At 35.9% G+C, this 21133-nt stretch overlaps 3 protein-coding genes, 1 long non-coding RNA gene and 1 other non-coding gene across 7 annotated transcripts; 3 read left to right on the top strand and 2 right to left on the bottom strand.

The window, feature by feature from the left end:
- Window positions 1-1435: 1435 nt before the first annotated feature.
- On the top strand, window positions 1436-8950 carry LOC112501208 (heat shock protein 90-6, mitochondrial). The gene is made up of 20 exons (XM_025104898.1): window positions 1436-1733; window positions 2209-2394; window positions 2493-2566; window positions 3552-3677; window positions 3759-3852; window positions 3976-4059; window positions 4156-4299; window positions 4392-4505; window positions 4822-4881; window positions 4970-5044; window positions 5134-5238; window positions 5554-5694; window positions 5790-5882; window positions 5966-6043; window positions 6200-6454; window positions 6567-6669; window positions 7260-7434; window positions 7515-7620; window positions 7710-7799; window positions 8629-8950. Exons 1-20 carry the CDS (start codon window positions 1623-1625, stop codon window positions 8797-8799), a joined length of 2385 nt encoding a protein of 794 aa, XP_024960666.1. The 5' UTR covers window positions 1436-1622; the 3' UTR covers window positions 8800-8950.
- Window positions 8951-9047: 97 nt separating this feature from the next.
- On the bottom strand, window positions 9048-13254 carry LOC112501209. Of its 3 annotated transcripts, none has more exons than XM_025104899.1 (2): window positions 13183-13254; window positions 9048-13091 (listed from the first exon to the last, which is right to left on the bottom strand). In XM_025104899.1, exon 2 carries the CDS (start codon window positions 11502-11504, stop codon window positions 9582-9584), a length of 1923 nt encoding a protein of 640 aa, XP_024960667.1. In that variant the 5' UTR covers window positions 11505-13091; window positions 13183-13254; the 3' UTR covers window positions 9048-9581. The 3 variants fall into 3 exon arrangements, with proteins under 3 accessions (XP_024960667.1, XP_024960668.1, XP_024960669.1); XM_025104900.1 differs by lacking the exon at window positions 13183-13254 and having other exon boundaries at window positions 9048-11531; window positions 13035-13168; XM_025104901.1 differs by lacking the exon at window positions 13183-13254 and having other exon boundaries at window positions 9048-11520; window positions 13035-13080.
- Window positions 13255-16029: 2775 nt separating this feature from the next.
- Window positions 16030-16715, top strand: LOC112500948. Its single transcript, XR_003067400.1, has 2 exons — window positions 16030-16078; window positions 16424-16715. It is a non-coding gene; the product is annotated as an uncharacterized LOC112500948 (long non-coding RNA).
- On the top strand, window positions 16176-16261 carry LOC112501321. Its single transcript, XR_003067456.1, has one exon. It is a non-coding gene; the product is annotated as a small nucleolar RNA snoR109 (small nucleolar RNA).
- A 3911-nt stretch (window positions 16716-20626) lies between the features above and the next one.
- LOC112500469 (F-box protein SNE-like) lies at window positions 20627-21133 on the bottom strand. Its single transcript, XM_025103964.1, has one exon. The coding sequence runs from the start codon at window positions 21131-21133 to the stop codon at window positions 20627-20629; it is 507 nt and encodes a 168-aa protein (XP_024959732.1).

The following is a 21133-nucleotide window of genomic DNA, read 5'->3' as shown; positions in this document are numbered from 1 at the left end:
AAGTATACGTGAAAGAAACACATTGTGAAACAAAAATATGTTGATTATTACACTATTTCATATGGGAAAAAAAATCATATAAAATAACACATGATATACTGGTTCTCAGAGATCTCACAAATTAGAGAGTTCTTAAAAGAAGGTCCTCCAACAAATACCTATATGTTGTATAGCTAGAGGTGTTCATAATGGGGTGCGATTGTGAGCTGAACCTGCAAAGCGTACAAAATACATGTGTTGATAATTTTCAATGACATACAGGAGGGTGCATAACTGCATTTTAATGAAATATTATAAGAAGTAAAAATGATTGCAAATAAAATGTCTATAACCAGAAAAACTCACGGGGATATTAAAAATCTTATAGTTTTCTGTATTTTGGTACATAGTCCGAATTTGAACTTTTGTTGTGCGGTTTGCATATTTGGATAAAGAAACCATGATTCTTTTACATCAGAAAACATAGTTTATCGAATACATTTTTAAAGTTTTGACTTTATAATAATTTAATTGAACTGTGTTATATAACTGTATAAAATGTACCGCTCCACATTTTGCAGTTTTAGACATATGTAACACAATTTGGGGGAAAAAAAAAAGCTCCAATCGTATGTTCTTTGTGGTTTGCATTTTGGGCCCAAACCAGATCACACACACCTCTAATGAGATACAAATCAATTTCATTCGAAAACACAATTCATTGGTTATTTAAGGATGAAAAGTGATCAAATGTCCAAATCTTTTATAAACTTCTCACCTTAATTCCTATCCTCACACAATACTTCTTGTCTTCTCAAAACCTTTTTTTACGAATAAAAGAAAAGAAAATGAGAGAAAAAACTCGTGTTCTCAAAACTTTTTAAGAGGGAAAGAAAAAAGAAAAAGAAGAAAAATAATCATAAATTTCCTTCTAAAACTTTTCCCTTCGGAACTATTATATGTCCAAGGTTCAATATTGAAAAAATTTCAGAGGTTTTCCCTGACTTTGTCCGTGTCAACAAACAATTCGAAATACCTCGACCTTTTAGAACAGGTCCGAGTTTTAGGTTCTTTAAATTCCGTGGGTGGCGTAGCTACCGAGATCAATGCAGTCAATTATGTCTCTCCTAGAAGTTGGTTAGCTACTTCTCATTTACATTACATAGCATTACATAGTCCGTTTTAGGGATTGGCGATTTACCCATTCAGTGACTTTGGCACTGGACGTTCCCCAAACTGGTAGAAGAAAAGAGAACAAATTAATACCTTCTAAGAAGATTATTAAAATGATTTTTTTTAGAATATAAATAAAATCATATATATATATATATGTTTTTTTTAATTTTATTTATATTAAAAAATATAAAAAAAAATTATTTTTTTATTACGGAAACACATTATCGTATCAAATCAAATGTGAAGTAACAAATTTCACACTGTTCCGTTGATGTTAAAGGTTTTTTATTGGTTTTATTTTTTTTCCATTTTCCAAATTTAGCAGGTAAGAACCCCTCCATATCCAGAAGCTTCCATAAACCCCTATTTTTTCCTCAAACCCTACCAAAACCCTTGTAATCCCTCCGCAGTCGCGAAGAAATTTTCAATCTATCACACTCTTGTTCCTCGGTTTCAATTGCACAAACATGCACAGGCTATCTAGGCGTTCTGTCAACTCTCTCCTCCGCTACGGTGGCCATCGCCACCGTGATGCCATGCCTGTGGCCTCCATTGGTTCTTCAAGTATCAACGAATTGGTATGATTCTTCATCTATTCTGGATTTCCTACCAGTACCCATTTTTTTTATGTAGTGTTGGTTGTCATTTCTATTAAGCAGTATGACTTTTTCTTGCTCACCAAGTCTTGCCATAGCGAGACGGTTCGAGGCTTCCTCATTTCGTTATAGGATTTTCGTGGATCATTTCTGACACTTATTTTGTACCGAAAAGGAGTTCGATTGATATTGAACGGGTTACCTTTCAACTGCAAAATTGATATGAACATTAGAGAAAATTAGTATTTGGCAAATTTCTTTAAATTTGCAACACGATTCATGTGAATATATCGAGAATTCCTCTAGTGGTCCTAATGATTCATGCTAGCAGTGCAATCACAGATGCGTAATGTTGTCTTTTTATTGATCTCCTGGATGATTTAGCAAAATGATTTATATCGTCAATTAGTTCCAGGTATTTTCTCACTTCTTTTTTTGATATATCTGACACGAACAGGGTGGAGAGAGGGATGCTAGTGGCAGAAGGTATTCGATTTTAACGCATTTGACAAGCAATGGACCTGCTTCCACCAAGCCTTTGAAATCAGGAAACATGATTCCTATAGGAAAGCGGTATGAATCAACTGCTGCGGACATTTCAGCAACTGATACACCTGTGGAGAAGTACGAGTATCAAGCTGAGGTGTGCAAATATAAACTATCTAGTTTTCTTTAGTGTAATGAAATTAAACTTGTTTTACTATCATTAGCATGCAATATCATGATGTTGTTCTGCTGCAGGTAAGCCGGCTTATGGATCTCATTGTTAACAGTCTATATAGCAACAAAGAGGTGTTCCTTCGGGAACTTATCAGGTAAGTTTCAAACTTCCAGCAAGTTTGTAATGTAGTCACTTTTTTTTTGTAATTCTTCTGCTGTTTTTAATGTTTCAATGTTGAATTAAAAATTCAAAATGGTTATGGTGTGGAAGTGTTTGTGATCATGTGTATTTCTTACCTTATGTGATACAAGATATATGATATTAGTAGCGTGAGGAAGAGACAAAGCCTCTGTTACTACCATTTCTGAGTGATCATCAGCAAAGCAGGCTGATGAGATGAATTGATTCCAAGGTATGCCTGCGGAGGTAGGCAGGGCAACAAGGGCAAGGCTGCTTGAAGAGTTTTAAAACTAATGTTATGGTAGATATACAATATGGGTACTGTGAGATAAAAGCTCTTGTACAACACTCATGAGTGTTTCCAAGAAGGATAAGAAGCCAGGTGTCCGATCAATGTTGGGGAAATAAAATGAAGTCTAGTGGCAGGTGTTTATTTATGGAAAATTAATGATTTATAAAGAGTGACAGTGCATGCTTGTTCCATAAATGATTTTGTTTCCCTAATGAATTCTGTTTTATTGGGAGCTTTGTGCATATAAAAATATGCTAGTGCATTCATAGATTGTCTTAGCAGTGTAATTACTCAGCTTTGCGATGCTTTTGTTTTTTCTGATCCTAGTTTGCTGGTTGGTCTTATAGATGTGATGCTGATACTTAATATGGAGGCTGTCATGTTCCTAGCGTATAGCTTATTACTATATATGTAATTATTAGCTACCAATGACACTAAAAAGCGTTGGTATGATGGCATTAACTCAATTCTGAGGTGGATCAGTTGTACTACTAGTTGCATTATACATGAGCTTTATATATATATATATACAAATGATTGATGTGTCTTGTTTTAAGTTGTTGCTCTAGTCGAGGCTTATAGATCCAACCAGTACAAGTCAGTTTTAATCCATTATGTAGATCATCTAACGGTTATCTCATAATTCAAATACTTTTTTATGCTTCAGCAATGCAAGTGATGCCTTGGACAAGCTGCGCTTTCTTAGTGTTACTGAGCCACAGCTTTTGGAGGGTGCTGCTGAACTTGACATACGGATTCAAACTGATCAAGACAATGGAATAATTACTCTCACGTAAGATTTGCAGCGGCTGCTGCTAAGATTTTTGGTTAAAATTTTACATGATTTTTTTTCTAATGTGCCTGAGATATTCAGGGACTCTGGTATTGGTATGACGCACCAAGAACTTGTTGATTCCCTTGGAACAATTGCCCACAGTGGAACTGCAAAGTTTCTAAAAGCTTTAAAGGTGCATGATGTTATTAACATATATAATTTTTTTTCTCGATTAAAGAAACATCAATTAAAAGTGTCTTATACGAGGATGGGAGAATAAGATATGATATACTTACGGAAGCCATTGATTTCACAGGATAGCAAAGATGCTGGTTCTGACAGCAATTTGATCGGTCAATTTGGTGTGGGATTTTATTCTGCCTTCCTGGTTGCTGATAAGGTATGCTGCATTTCAAACTTGTAAATTGCATCTTCACATGAGACACTTTGAATTATTTATGGTCTTTGTCTGTCTCACTGTTTATGTTATTAACAGGTGGTGGTCTCAACAAAGAGTCCCAAGTCTGATAAGCAATTTGTTTGGGAAGGAGAGGCCAATTCTAGCTCCTATATTGTCCGAGAAGAGACTGATCCTGAGAAGATGATTCCTAGAGGAACTCGCATTACATTACATCTCAAGGTCTATATGCAAACCACCATACTATCTTTTGCTTTTGATTTTTTGTTATCAGTCTCAGTAACAATACCAGTCTATGTTTTGTTTTTATTCAGCGTGATGATAAAGGTTTTGCTCATCCGGAGAGAATCGAGAAACTTGTTAAAAATTATTCGCAGTTTGTGTCATTTCCTATTTACACATGGCAAGAAAAGGGCTACACAAAAGAGGTACTTGCATGCTGTCCATAATTTCGTATAATGGAATGTTTCAGTCTTTCTTCTATGGGTAAGCATATTTGAGGGTCTCAATCATTCTGCTAATTAAGTCTAGATTTGCGTTCCTACATCTTCTGTTTCCTTGCGGCTAGCAGTCATGGTTCCATGAAAACGGTTCCTCGGAATGTATCTGCGTTGAGCTAGCCTATTGTGGGGGTGCAATTGCTCCTTCTATATTGTTGATGGATTTATGAGAATCCATTGCTGTAGTAAAATATTTAGGCATCAAATTTTTTTGGTTCACCCAGTAGTTTGTTTCTTGAAACAGGTTGAAGTTGATGATGATCCAGCTGAGGCCAAGAAGGATGGGACTGATGACGGTGTTGAGGTGAGCGAGTACTCTTTAGTAAATTGAGGTCATGTTGCACAAGATGGGAGATCTAACCACCGGAGCATGGTAATTTTTGTTGTAACAGAAAAAGAAGAAAACAAAAAAAATTGTTGAGAAATACTGGGAATGGGACCTCACTAATGAGACACAACCTATATGGGTAAGTTCTCTTTAAATTTATGCTTTATTTGAGTATTGTGCAAGTTACTTTTGTTAAGATGTGCATCTCAAAGCTTTCCATTCTTGCAGCTTCGGAACCCTAAGGAAGTTACTACAGAGGAATATAATGAATTCTACAAGAAGACGTTCAACGAGTACTTGGAACCTTTAGCATCTTCACATTTCACAACAGAGGTGAAATACAAGATTTTGGTGCCTTCATTTCGGTTTATATACTTTACACAAGCATCAGATTTCTTGAAAGACTAGTTCCTTGTTCTGTTATTTAACAAGTTCAACTTGTGGGTGGTGTGAGCATAAATTTTTAAATCCCATACGAAGAGAAATGAAGATGTGATCCACAAAATAGTAAATGGAGAATGGAGGAAAATGGGATAAATGAATATAACCTTTGCCGCCTTGCTGTGCGGTGTAAATGGGACTGCTGATATATGCTTCATATGTCGAGTTCAGTTTGTGGAAATAATTTTTTACACCCTTATTTTGCAGGGAGAGGTGGAATTCAGATCAATCCTTTACGTGCCTGCAATCACTCCCATGGGGAAGGAAGACATTGTGAACCCGAAAACTAAGAATATAAGACTCTATGTGAAACGTGTCTTCATTTCAGATGACTTTGATGGAGAACTGGTAAGAGCAATCACTATGTATTTTGTGGGGGAAAACCTTAAAAAGAGTTTCCAGTTGGGTGTTAACCAGTTTTCATTGTTGTATGTTTGTATTAGTTTCCACGATACCTAAGCTTTGTCAAAGGTGTTGTCGACTCTAATGACCTTCCCTTGAATGTATCACGTGAAATTCTCCAAGAAAGTCGTGTTGTAAGTTTATCTGACTTGCTCTTTTTTTCACAAGCTATTTGGAGTTAAACCCAAGTATTGATTTTAATGTTTCCATATGAAAGGTACGTATAATGAGGAAGCGGTTGGTTCGAAAGGCATTTGACATGATTCTTGGCATATCTATGAGTGAGAACCGAGAGGTGAACACCTTCTTTTCCATTATCCTACTTTTCTCCAAGTACCTGATATTATTCATATTACTCCCATTCGGCTATAAAAGAAATGTTATTGTTGCTATAAAGAAAAATGCTCCCTTTGTTCCTTGTTACCTTCTTACTTCTTATCTCTTGCTTTAGGACTATGAGAAGTTCTGGGAGAACTTTGGAAAGCATTTGAAACTTGGATGCATTGAAGATCGTGAAAATCACAAACGTCTTGCTCCATTGCTTCGGTTTTTCTCGTCACAGAGTGAAGAAGAGATGATTAGCTTGGATGAATATGTTGAGAACATGAAACCCGACCAAAAGGATATTTATTACATTGCTGCTGACAGTGTCACAAGTGCAAAGAACACCCCCTTCTTGGAGAGACTATATGAGAAGGAGCTCGAAGTATGTTACCCTTTTTATCTATAGCATGTGGCTACAGAATTTTATTTTTTTGTCTTCTTTCTCTGTTTTTGCTGTTTAATTGGACTGTTAATATTTATGGGCTTTTCTACAGGTACTATTTCTAGTTGATCCCATTGATGAAGTTGCTGTCACAAATCTCAAATCGTACAAGGAAAAGAACTTTGTTGACATCAGCAAGGAAGACTTGGATATTGGTTAGTCTTCAGGCCTTTGAAAACTTACAAATGACACTCCATCCACACCAAATTATGTTTTCCGATATGAAGTGAGCTCTTTGGTCATGCTTTTCTGAATTAAATGACTGTCTATGTTTTTCCAAACGCTCTGCCTTCGTATGGCTTTCACCTTTGGTGGTTGTCAACTCTTTTAAGTACGTATTTTTTTGTAGTTTTGCGTTTCTAGTGCGCTTAGATGAAAACCTACTACAATTTTATGCACATGATCAATTCATTCCGTAATCATCAATTCTTAGAATCAAACATGCCTTGCTATAACTATAAAGTTAAACAAATAATAGCCCAATTATTTTGTGGTGATATTTGTGGGATTTTCTCATTTTTATGCTTCAAGTGAAGACCCTTGTTTTGGAAGAGAAGTACAGCAATGTTCAATGAATTATGAATTTAGGTCTTAGCTCAAAAAGGGGTTGTTATTTTGTGATTTCAACGTATTTTAGCTCTGAGTTCTAATGAATGGAGTTTACAGCCTGACCTTCTACCCAACACCTTGCTAAGGTTTCTGTCATGTTCTCACAGTTTCCTTTTTTTTTTGCTGAACTTGTTAGGTGACAAGAATGAGGAGAAGGAAAAGGAGATGAAGCAGGAATATGGACATATTTGTGACTGGATGAAGAAACGGTTGGGTGACAAGGTTGCGAGTGTCCAAGTTTCAAATCGTCTAAAAACATCTCCTTGTGTTCTTGTATCTGGAAAGTTTGGTTGGTCTGCAAATATGGAGAGGTGAATTTTATTCTCAGCTTTTTTAAGGCTCTCAGGGATTCCGTATTCTTAATCTGGATTTTCTTTTTGTAAACCCTCAGGCTGATGAAGGCACAGACCGTTGGTGATTCTTCTAGCCTGGACTTTATGAGAAGCAGGAGAGTGTTTGAGATCAATCCTGAACATTCAATCATTCAGACATTGAATGTATGATTCTTATTTTGTTAACTAAGTGTCTACCATTGGGAAGATTGTTATAAATTTGTCTAATAATTTTGAATTGGTGCATGATGCAGGCTGCTTGCAGGAGCAGTGCAGAAGATGAAGAAGCCCTAAGAGCTATTGATCTTTTGTACGATACTGCATTGATTTCTAGCGGTTTCACTGTAAGTATCTTCCCTGCATTTTTGCCGCATGTTAAAAATACGTTGCAAGAATCAGTATTTGTTTGAACCATGTTATGAACTAATTCTACATCATACTCCTAGTAAAAAACATATTACTCCCATAGAGATTTTTACGTTTATACAATAGAAGTGGTTTGGCTATAGTTAAATATCTAGAATACTCTTCAGTAACAAAACAAAATAATCTTGTGGACCAAATTCAACTCCACAAATGACATGACAGTAACTTTACCAAACGCTTACCGGTAAGCGCTTACTGGCAAGAGTCACCACTCATTTACGTTATTGGGTAACATCTCGACCATCAAAATGGATTCTTTGTAAGCGCTTACGGGTAAGTTTTTTTTTCCACTTACCTGGTAAGATTCTCGGCCATCGTCAGGCTCAATCGGCAAGGCAAGTGACGGTTGGTAAGCACTTACCCGGTAAGCATTTGGTAGAAGGTCTCTAAGGGACGGACTGGTTGGTTCTCCATTAAATTCTGTAGGGATAAAGCTGTTTATATGGATTAATCTGTCTGTATAGATTGGGAAGGTTTTTGCTTGGGAGGGCTTTTTCATAGGTAAAAGGAGTGTGTGTTTTAATTGAAAGGGGCAGGTTTGGAAAAAAAAAAAGTTGGCTTTTTGCATAAAGCCCTTCCCAGAAAAGCCAACTGGTTAAGCCATTTTTTTATATCAATAAGCCGGTACCAATGTATAGCAGATCGAGTAAGCTGCGAGTCCCATTAAGTTGCTAACAAACAAGGCCCAAGTGTCATTCAACTACCTATTTCAAAAACTGACGTGGTTTATGATTTGATTTGGTGCAGCCGGAGAGTCCATCGCAGCTTGGGGGGAAGATTTATGAAATGATGAATATGGCTTTATCGAACAAATGGAGCTTACAGACACAAGAGGCTGAAATAGTGGCTGAGCCCCAGGCAACCCTCGAAGCAGAGGTAGTTGAGCCGATTGAGACCACCACCGGTTCTCAGAAATGATAATATTATAATGTCTGGAAGAAGAAAAGAAAAGACACATGTAGAGGCAGAACTACTGCTTATTAGAAAGGGAGAGTTTGTCTTGATTGTTGGTTATAATTTTGTAGTGAGCCACAAATATTTTCAAATTAAGAGAAACATAATCTACTCTTACCTTTTCTTAGTACTCCTTGACCTAATTTCTTATTGTTTTGGCCCAAAATCATTGCAATATGGGAATTTTTGTCCACCATTCGACCCTTTTTATCTTCCTCGTAACGTTACTGGTTAAATTAGCATTTTGTGTTCGATACGTTACAAGTAATTCTGTATATTCTCGAAGTTATAAAGCAAAACCAAAACCAAAAACCGAACACGAAAATTTAAAACGTCAAAACACATCAAGAATCTTTCCGAGTTCGGTTACAATCGCTTATTCTTCAAGTAGTGTATCACCGAAGCTTGACTACCATTACTCGCAAAAAGTGCATAACTTGGATAAAAAGACTAAAACGAAAAACTAGCATCACTCGAAGCTCGAGATCATAACCCATCGATGCATCATTGGTATAAAAGTGATTAATACATCTCAAAGGTAATTAACTCATAAATAAGTAATTAATTAGTACAAGTTTCTGAACCAACATCTTTTAAGCCAATCTTAAAAACCAAATCTTTGAGCTCCATCATCCGCGGATCATCTTCTACTGACCCTTTTTCCAGTTCCAGCTACCTAAATTTTCTCACCAATTGCCCCCCGTCACTATGTGTTTGGATCTATACACTATCAATCTCATTACTTGTCAAAGTAAATGACTAAAATGACCTTCCACACCTCTAACTTCACCTTTCTTCTTCTTTTCCGCTTCATCTGCCTCTACTTCCATTGCAGCTTGCAGAAGCTCTTCTGGTGTTGCAGCTGGATCAAGATCCCAACACCCATCTGGCAAATTGAGCCCTTGACCTTTTAGCAAGCAAGACGGGACCTGGTGCGAAAACCGAACCATCTCTTTTTTGGGAATCGATCGCACCGCATTCTTGTTTGGATTTCTTCGATACACAGTCTTGTACCCTTCTAGCTTCACCAAAGGTGTCACGCAGACTCCACGTTTTTCAGAGTAATCGTCAAGAATCTCCACCATTTCATATCGTTTCGTTGTCTTCCGATTCCGATTCTCTGACCAATTCCGATACACAGCCCAAATGTCTCCTCTTTTCGGGTATATGCCAACGCATCCGCCTCTGCCAGCCTTCTCTCTGCCCAAAAGATGCGAAAAGATGTTCACTTGGTCAACCATGTCGGAATGGGAAACCCTGAAACTTCCGCAAGATTTAGTGAATCCAGATTCAATCTTTGTGGAACCAAATTCAGTGTCGGTTTTAGAGTTCAAGTAACTGATGTGGACGTGAAACGGTTTCACGGAGATGACCTGGCGGATTATACAGTAAAGACGTGGCATCCCATCTTCTTCGTCGTATATAGCCCATATTTGCTTCGGCTTGAAAACTTCCTCAGACCTATCCATGTCAAAATCATGAAAATCGGGGTCAGGGACTGTTATTGGCATCGAACTAGTTTTATTCTGTGCTTTTCCGTTCTTTTCAACTTTCAAAGTGGACGCCAGCTTCATTTCCTTTAACTTCCCCCGAATTACCGATCTAGCTTTGTCAATTAACATCTTTCTGGCATCAAAAACAGGGGGAACCGGGTACTGCCTGGTTGGAATGTCGCCATTAGTTGCTACCAAATCTGGTTCAGTTCTTAAAGCCGTTTCCCCATTTGTGTTCCGAGGTGCATCTGCTGCTTCTATCTTCCGTTTCTTAGGTGGTCTGCCGAGCCTAGGAGCTGGGGTCTCGCCGGAACCCGTGTTCAATCTCATCTGATGTTTCCCGTTGGCTTTTGCCCTACTAATGTTGACGGATTTAGAAGGCAGACCGTTAGGATCCAAAGTATTCCACTGGAATGAAACTGTGCCGGTGTATTCATACCCGTGTGCAGAATGATTAGCAGCAGACCCATTGCCGGAAACACATACAGATGAGCTTGGTACATACGTAGCTTCATTATACGGATGGTTAACATATCCATTCTCAGATGAATATGACCAAGGAGCATAGGTCACCGGAGCTGCACCAGTTTCAACTGCTACAAAAACTCCTCGACAGTTTTTGCACGAAAGTCTCTTATTCACGTATTTTCGAAGATATTCATACTGAACACGACAAGAGGTGCACACAGTCCAGAAAGTATCAAGTCTATTCACAGATGAATGAGTGTTGGAAGAACTCTCAGAACCTGGAACACCGGAAGTACCATAAACTGTAGCCGATAAGTGCTTATTTTGCTTGGCATCATACAAGCTTCTTTTCACGCTATCGGATAACACAGCCCACGCTTCAGAGAGAAGCTTGAAAGCCTCATCGGCTCCCACAGTTTTGTTCTTGTCAGGGTGAAGAAGGACGGCCATCTTTTTGTACCGTTTCTTCAGTAAAGACTTGTCTGCAGATGGATCCAATCCAAGAAGTGCGTAGAAATCAAATTCCCGGTTCATATTTGTAGCAGCATATATTTCAAATGTGGCCACCATGTGAGCGATACCCTCAAGTTGAGGGCACAATGATTGAGCCCTCAAAGCATATTGTTTCGCACCTGCAAAATCTTTCACTGCAAATAGCTTCTCTGCATTCTCTTTAGCTCTAAGAGCTTCTTCTATGGTTGGATCCATCTCAAACGTTCAGTCTCTACAAGAAAGCTATAACTCGTGAATAATGCACCACAACAAAACAAACCAAACCAAACCAAACTAAGGGGTTGTTGGGTTGGTTTTCCATTAGGTACTGTATGGATAAAGTTATTTGTGTGATTAATTTGTCTGTATAGATTGGGAGGGTTCTCTCATAGATGGTAAAACATATATGTTTTTCTAATTCATAGGGGCAGGTTTTGGAAAAAATCTTGGCTTTTTGCATAGGCTCCTCTAGAAGCTTATTCAATAAGCCACTTTCTATATCATTAAGTCACTACCAAACAGTCATTTATAGCTGACCGAATAAGCTGTGAATCCTATTAAGCTCATTAAACTACTAACAAACAGGCCCTAACCCAGTATATATTTCATTTGAAAGTATGGTCTAGGGGTGGGATGTACGCAAACCTGTCCTCTGCCCCAAAGAGTAGAGCGATTGTTTATGTGAAAACACCGTCTAGTGCAACTGTGCAAGCAAACAGGTAGATGGAACAATGACTAGCATGTATAATGCACGACAACAAACCAAACCAACCCAGTAATATCCCATTCGAAAGTAGGGTTTGTGGGGTGGGACGTACACAGGCCTGTCCTCTATCCCAAAGAGTAGAACAACTGTTTACGTGAAGACACCTTGTTTTGCAAGCGTGTGAGCAAACGGGTAAGATGGAACGACGACTATCATGAATAATGCACGAGAACAAACCAAACAAAACCGATTTACTTTGAAAGTACGGTCTTGCCGTCTTTATGGTGCGATGTACGCAAACCTGTCATCTACCCCAAAAAGTAGAGCAGTTGTTTCTGTGAAGACACTGGCTAGTGCAAGTATGTGAGCAAATAGGTAGAAGGAACAATGACTAGCATGAATAAAGACAACAATCTAATTCCTATTTCATGCTCCACCATGTCTACATAACCAAACAAACTACATCCATAACCAAATGCAGAGCATATATTCAAATTGTAACTCCAATAACAGGATTCAAAGCTCCCAAAATTAAAAAATTGCCAATATTAATTTCCCAACTTTATGCAGCATAAAACTACAAATATGGAACATATTTGCAAAACAGATAATAAGAAATGATACATTTCAATCGTCACCATTATAAGTTTGCCTAGATTACCAAATCAAACTCATAATTATCGAAGCTTGGATTCAAGACCTACTCATACTCTAGCTAAATCTACAACCAAACATAGATACGAGTTAATTATAAGCTTAATTACAAAACCCCAACTAATTTTCCCCAAATTTAACACAATTACCAGTTCAGGAAACTTCATATAGGTCAACAAATTTCAACTGTATGTCAAATTGATGATCAAAACGAACAACACAGTTGAAGATACAAAAACCCCACCAACATTCGAACACAAAACAGTAAAATCTCCGTTCAGATCAGCTAAATACCTCAAATTTTAAACCTACGAAAACCCTAAAAAAATTATTGATCTATTCCCAAATTCTACAGTATCTGAACTCAAAATTGAAGTAAAACTTACTTGAATCCGCATCCAACAGCAACAAGATCTCGAATTTGTGCTGATTTTGCGTCAGATCTACGATCAACGGAAGGAGCTTAACTTTTGTAAATTTAGGAAAAAGTGAAAAATAAAAATAAAAACTTAACCTTTAAATAAATAAATATACCTTGTAATTATTTATACTAAAATAAATATTAGGGTATTGGGTAGATTCATAATTTAAACCCGAAAATAAAAGCAAATTGTGGAATTCCGGCAGCCACCGGCGGCGAGATTTCAAGATTCCGACACGTCGCCGACCACTTACACTATTCAAAATGAGAATTAAAAAAACTATTTGTAACGTGAAATACGTGACTTAATACATATACTTTAACTGAATACATGTATTCATGTTACTTAGTCTCCTTCCATTTTTATGTAATTAATTAAAATATTTTTTATTTTTCATAAATTAAATTTTAAAAATTACTTGTAAATTTTACAATATATTATCAAATTCACTTTTTAGCCATTTTTCCAAATAAGAAAACAAATTTACGTAAAGGGTTTTTTTTCTTTATTTTTTATATGAAAATAGGCTTTATGCAAATGCCCTTTGGCTAAAAAGTGAATTTGTTTGAGGAGATCGGTTATTTTGGTCAATTTCCTTAAATTTGTGTCGTGATGATCTTGATTTTGCTAAATTGGTACGGAGGCTCAAACTTTTCATGTTCTCGAACCTAATTGTCACATTGTGTCATGTGGATGGTTTTCCGAGCTACTTTTTATGTTATTTCTGTAATTGATTTTGTATAACAGGTTCTGGTTCTTGTTTTAATGTGTGTATATGTGTGCTTGTTGGAAGTGCGGTTGCGTTTTGCTGTAGAACCCAACCGCAACCCTCTATCGCTTTGATCAAAATGTGACTAACGTGCATATTTTGTTTTCGTATGTGCCCCTTGGCGATTGCTCCCTCTCTTAGGCTTCCTTTCGCCCCAGGTTCCAAATTTGAATCACATAGTTATAGATCCACAATCGATAGATCTACAATTTGTGTTGCGAAAGACGTTTTTGGACCAGATCCGCAATTGAAGGGATCAAATATGTTAATTCGAAAACACATCCCCAATTGTAGACATATTTTTGCGGACCTATAACTAAATTTACATATTTGGTCCCTACAATTACGGACCTGGTCCAAAAACTTCTCTTTTTTACAATTTGACATCTCTGCAAATTGCAGATCTCTGCCAATCGTGGACTTATGACTGTTTTCTTTATTTTGGGAGAGAAATAATAAGAGATGAAACCTACGGTTAAAAAATGACTATTTTAATTTCCCTTTATTTTATATACATATGCTCGACATCCCCTTTGTACTGGAGATGTATTTGTGCAATGTAACAAGATGTAAATTTTATTGTAAATAGATAATATAAGATGACATAATTATTCTGTAAAAGGGTATACAAATTTATTGTGGATTCCACAGTATTAGTAAGACTCAACGCTTATCTGTATCTAAACGTATATAACAGTTGGTTCTATAGAATTCAAACAAGGAGTTTGTAAAAAAGCTGTACGTATACCGTAATAACCTGAAGCTTAAATTTTAAGAGATCATACATTGATAGAATATGCATGTTGTGTATGTTCAATGTGCCTATTAGATATTTTCTCATATTTTATCTGTTTTCTTATTTGTTGACTGTATGCTAGTCTTTATTCCTGCTACCTGTTTACTCACACTCTGCCTATTTCTTTGATTTTGATATGTGAGTTCTATTATTAGGGCTTGGATTCATGTTTATCTATTGTGCGTATTGTTGTATGGTGGTTGAAGATGGAGAACTTATCGAAGAAGATGACTAGGGAGTATGGGAGTGGCCGAATATGGCTACTGGTTTGATGTTTTTTCATTTTTGTTTTATTTTTTTTAATTAAATGTCTTATATACTTATACAAAATGCATATAAAGTTGTAAAATAAGAAAATACTATAGAAATAAAGATAATGACTAAAATATCCTTGACTTAACAAGGTTAGGGTAAAGCCCATTTTCGTATCGAAAATGAAACCTTGATAAAACCAAGGACAAAAATTAGGTTTATGGTAACCTCTTCATAACGAGGATAAAATCACATGGACAAAATTTTAATTTACTTGATATATGTTTTAAAAACTGTTTGGTTGGTTTTCTTTTTAATCATGTATGGATAAAATTGTTTGTATTGATTAATTTGTCTGTATAGATCGGGAATAACTTTGTTTGGAAATGTTTTTTCATTGACGGAATAAATGTGTTTTTTAATTAAGAGAGTCAGGTTTACAAAAACTTGGCTTTCTGTAAAAAGCTCCATTGGAAACTTACTGAATAAGTTAATTTCTATATCATTAAGTCATTGCCAAACAGTAGGTATAGCTGACTGAGTAATCCGTGAGCCTATTAAGCCTTTTAAGCTACTATCAAATAGACGCTCAATACATACACACACATATACATATATGTATACATACATACATACATACATACATACATACATACATACATACATACATACATACATACATACATATACACATATATGATGAGAAAGGTAAGAAGTGATCTATACTTTGGATGAATCATAATTGAAGATCAACACTAATGTGGTGTATCGAGATGCACCACATCAATTCCGATGATAAACGTAATTCATGGGTGGAGATGAGATTAAAAATGATCAATGATCTAGATCATTTTTTACATTTCTCACCTTAATTTCTATTATCACATGATGATCATTTTTTACATTTCTCACCTTTATTTCTATTATCACATGATCCTTCTTTTCTACGAACATATGTATTAACAACCGACATTCGAATCACCATATACCATATACGTCATAGCATTTCAATCAATAAGCCCAATTTAAAATACTTAAAGAAACCAAGTAGCCCATGAAGCCCAATTATCGTAGGGTTGCAAATTGCAATGTCAACACGACACGAAACGTCTATATAAATTGGGTTAGAGCTAGGGTTTCTTATCTCACAAGACGCACGGATTTCCCCTTAATCCTGCTCGATCTACCATTGTAAGTTAACCTGTTTTCATCTCTTGTTGTTCAATGTGATTCTGCTGCATTGTACCAAGTGTGAGGTCGATCGATACCTTTCTCTTGATTGCCACAGCGGCTGTAGCTACATTCACTTGGAAGTTTTACTGGCCGGTTGTCGTTTTTCAGTCGATAAATCTGCTTACCGAACTTCATACATATTCTCTAATCTTCTGTCTATTGTTTGTTGCTTGATTGATTTCGTCTGATTTTGTGTCTGTATGTACGATTGGAGAAGAGATCGTAGAATGGAATTTGGCTTTTGATTTTGTCTTCTTTGATGATCTCTTCTCTTAAATTAAGAATGATCACGTCACTTTCCAGGCAACCTGCTTCGAATTCACCGGCTGTTTGCGTCTATTGGTGACGACATCTGATAAATGATGCATTCTTTTTCATCTTGTTGATAATGACTATGGATTCGAAGCAAAACTTTGAGGATTCAACTGCTTAATACGGAAAACATTAGTAGGGATTAAATATTAATGATTTAAATTACAGATCTCCGACTTTAGAGGATGGCCATGGCCACATAGTGAAAACTGGTGATTGGAACCCTAAAATTAACGGATGTAGCTGCCATGGAAATTTGAATATAAAATATGTGATTAGACTACAAGAATTGGTTGCATTCTTGTATTCTCTCTTGTATGTGGAGTTTATGCTGGTAACCCAATCAATTAATCACCTTACATGAGTTGTTTTGGATACCTGGTAAGAGGCTGTTGGGTAGTTTTTCGAATGATTAAGTGGTCCGAATGAGCAAGAGGTTCTCATAATATGATGCAAAATGAAATATAATTGTTTGATAATTGTTTACAATAGAATTTGGGTGCTAAATAGTTAAAGAAGAACTATGATACAAAATTATTCAGAGAGTTTTAGAATCATTAACTGACAGATCTATTTTTTTGGCACACACGATTCATCTTTGAATCATTAATGATTCAGATACTGTCTCTTAATAAAACTATTCAGAGACTGCTTCTTAAGTGACTTTGGCATTGGATGTTATCTAAAATGCTACTATTTGATTTCGAGAACTCAATAATAGGCATGTATTGTACAAGAGACTTGCTTCTTAGGCTGTATTTGGGATTGTTTATTTGAAACAAATTACGTTTTTCTACAAAAATGTTTATCTATTTATTATAAGTTAAAATAATTTAACTTTTATTCAAAAAAAGTTATCATCGGTTTGTCTAAACATTCAAAAGTACTTATTATTGGTGTCATACAAAAATAAGTTGATAAATTATTTTTATAAGCAATCTCAAACACCCCCTTGGTTGTAAAATACATTTACATATAAAATGACTCTCTTAATGAATAATAATGTGATTATTAGCAGCTTAATGAGACTCATAACTTGTTTGGTTAGCTAAACATATTGTTTGGTATAGAAAGTTGCTTACTTATTTTGCCAAAATGGTAAGAAAAGACGAAACATGCGACTACGTGATGGCCTTCTGTGACTTCGAGATGTAGAGGGCAAATGAAACACGAAACAAATCAAAATAGAAGCTAACAAAGAGAAAATAAAACAAGGACTACGAAGGCGAACCAAATATGAAACAATGAAAAGGAGATCCTGATTAAATTATGAGATGGAAGAAATATGATGTTGCCCTGCGATCTACTGACCCCAACTCGGAGACTGTTCCAACTGTCTTGAAATCCACTTAAACTCTTATTTTCCCAAATAACGCATCTTTGCCAAGAGGAAACGTGAGAGCACTTGGATGCTTTACAATACCGTACACCGTATTTGCCAAAATATTGTCAAAAGTCCACTATATCTGAAATAATTCCGAAATTTCTGATGCAAACTTGCATCCAACGTTTCGTAACAAATTGGGCATTACACTGAATGCGAATTGGGGACCTTGGTCAATTAGGGTTTAGGGGCTTGCCCATTTGGTGACTTTTCAGACCTTGTTATTATTCTTACAGGGTAAAATTCTTGTTTTTTTTGTCATGCTCAATCGGTATGCCAAGTGATTCGGACAAATGCTTACACAGTAAGAGTTTAGTAAACGACCTCTTAATTTATAAAGTTAGAGTTCATGATGGTAGCTAAAAACATTATAATGTTGATATTTCTGATGGTGTGATATTGGGAATTTTTAAGTGGTTGGAAATCAATGATCACTGCCATTTACACCACGATCTTATTTAGTAAGATGTTCTTCTGTTTCTTATTTTTTGTGGTTTTTCACTTAACCTGATCCTAAAACTTCAATATTTGATTGATGACTATAAATGATTTTTAAATTTCGATGTATGGAATCACTTAAAAACATCTTCGATATTTATGTTAAAATAATGGTATTGGAGATTTAGTAGATCTTTTTATTCAAAATAACAGAATATCTAGAAAGTTCTAAAAGTTGGCTTATTGTAATGACTTATCATCGCTTTTACCGTGTAAGATTCTAGGTCATTGCGATGTTCATCCGATAAGGCAAATGATCTCGCAAGTGCTTACCGGATAAGCGTTTAGTAAACGGCCCCTAAGAATCTTACCTGGTAATATGCATAACAAATAACAAGAATCTTACTTTGAAAGTGAGGAAAAACACTTACACGGTTAGCCGCTTATCGTGTAAGAGACACTTACTAACAGTTTGTTATGATGGTCGAGAATATTATCCGATAAGGTGAGAGTGATGACTCTTGCTGGTAAACAAGCGTTTGATAAACATTAATTTTAATAGCTCCTGGTTGAGCCCTTCAATATCATTCTCAAGACCTGTTAAGACGTTGAAGTGGGGAGACTTAGTATGGTGGTGTTGTTATATAAGAACAAAGACAACGCACATGCTTGCCGAAATGATCGATGTATGAAGTTACCGAGTCACACATTACGGGACCGAGTCATCGAGGATAGGGTGGGGTGAGAAACATAGGTGATCGATGCTATATATGTTACTTTTTCTTCGTTTGAAAAGCTTTGTGCTTTTGACAAGGAGATGTTTTAAATTTTATTTTAAGACAGATAAAACGATAGTGGGAGGCTCAAATATAAAATCTAAATTTCGTAAGAAAGTAATAATAGAATTTTAAGAGAAAATTCATATGTGAATAAAAAAATCCATATAAAGATACATATATGAACCATATGAATAGTTTATAATGTTGGTTTACATATATATATATATATATATATTGAGTTCACGTGAGACCAATGGTTTTTTCGTGAGACCCGGAAGACCAATTTATGTTCATTGATCAACTTTATAAGCTAATGATCTAATGGTCTAAAGTTGTACTGTGACAATTTTGTGATTATTAAGAAGTCTCGTGACAATTTTGTGATTATGAATGTTCAGATTATAGATCTAATCCAACGGTTGAGAATTGGTCTTATGGATCTCACGAAAAACCTTTGGTCTCACATGATCCCAAGTCTGAAGATTCTCTTCTTACTTTCTCGTAAAATTTAGTCACCTTCTTGTCTGAACCGGCCGATAAAACGGGTACATACACATTTATAAATATGTATACATTTATAAATCAAAATTAAAGTACAATAACTAACAAAAATAATATAAACAAGATGCATATTTTTCAAGGTTCTAAATGGTGTGATGTGACGAGGTCAAACCTCAAGCCATAGGAGAACGGTGAGACCGTGACATTTTTCAAGACATGACTTATGGCGATAAATCTTTATGTTATCTATAATACTATGCATATAAACATAGGGGAATGATCAAATAAAACCACTCAATATGTAAAAACCGTAAAAACCTTTATCCACCAATCATAATTTTTCATTTTGTTCATTTTTTTGTAATTATGAGAGATTGATTAATTATTTTTATTGTGAAGGATGTTAATCATGGATATTATCATCTTCATTATTTTAATTTTAGAGAAATACATGAAACAATTTCATTAAAATTTCATTAAGTAATATATGAAACAATTTCATTAAGTAATATATGAAACAATTTCATAACCATATATGAAACAATTTCATCAAAAAAAATATTATATGAAACAATTTCACAAGATTAAATAATTTCATGAAAAAATTTCATAAGATTAAACAATGAAATTGACGGATGAAAGTAGTTTTTACGGTTTTTATAAATTGGAGTGGTTTTCATTTGATCGCTCCTATATATACATATATATATATATATATATATTATTTAACATGTCAATGATATTAAATAATCTAAATTAAATTATACATTAAAAACTAACAAATAAAACATTAAAAAGTAAGAAAAATCAATTATTGTATTACAAAAACTGCGTATTATGTCGTGACATGCCACATACATAACATAACATAACATAAGACATAAGTCTTAAGCAACAACAAACCATAAGAGCTGTTGCAACTAGCTTTTTAGAACATTGATTTTTTTAATATTGAAATATCAAAATTAAAAATCAATAAATGATAAATAAATGTTTGTAATTTTTTGGACAAATTATTGGGAATCGAGACAAAAATAAAAATGCGACGACGTCGTATTTTGGCATTTTCTTACGAAATGCTCTTGGCGACTGTCATATACTAACGTTCACGGCCTTGCATAAAAACTTGAGCGAAGTCGCCCGGGATTCACCGCCGACCACCCCACCACCACCCAACAGTCTCTCATAATACTCCACACAAAACAAAGACAACGACAGCTCCACCTCATGCCGATTCCACACTCGCCGCACCACCTCCGACTCGCCGCCGTCGATTCTCCTCCTCTTCAGTTGACTCGCCACCGGCCTCACACACACCATGTACAGCCTCCGGTACCCACCCAGTGCCAAAACCACCGACCGAATTCCAATCGACGGCGGCGGTGACACGTTTCCGAAACATAGGTGTTCCCATAACGAGTCATTCCGGACGATGGAACACCATTGCCGACACACACACGCCGCCGCTGCCAACGACCGTCCGTCGAGCCTCTGCAACACTTCAATTAACAAATCGACGTGATCGTTTATGCAAAAATTCTGCTCCAATTTCTTGGTTTCTCTCTCCAGATCACCATTAATGTCAACAATCTGTAACAT

Source organism: Cynara cardunculus (genome assembly GCF_001531365.2).
Source record: "Cynara cardunculus var. scolymus isolate 2C chromosome LG 17, CcrdV1, whole genome shotgun sequence".
Taxonomy (NCBI): domain Eukaryota; kingdom Viridiplantae; phylum Streptophyta; class Magnoliopsida; order Asterales; family Asteraceae; genus Cynara; species Cynara cardunculus.
This window is presented reverse-complemented; position numbering and strand designations above follow the sequence as displayed.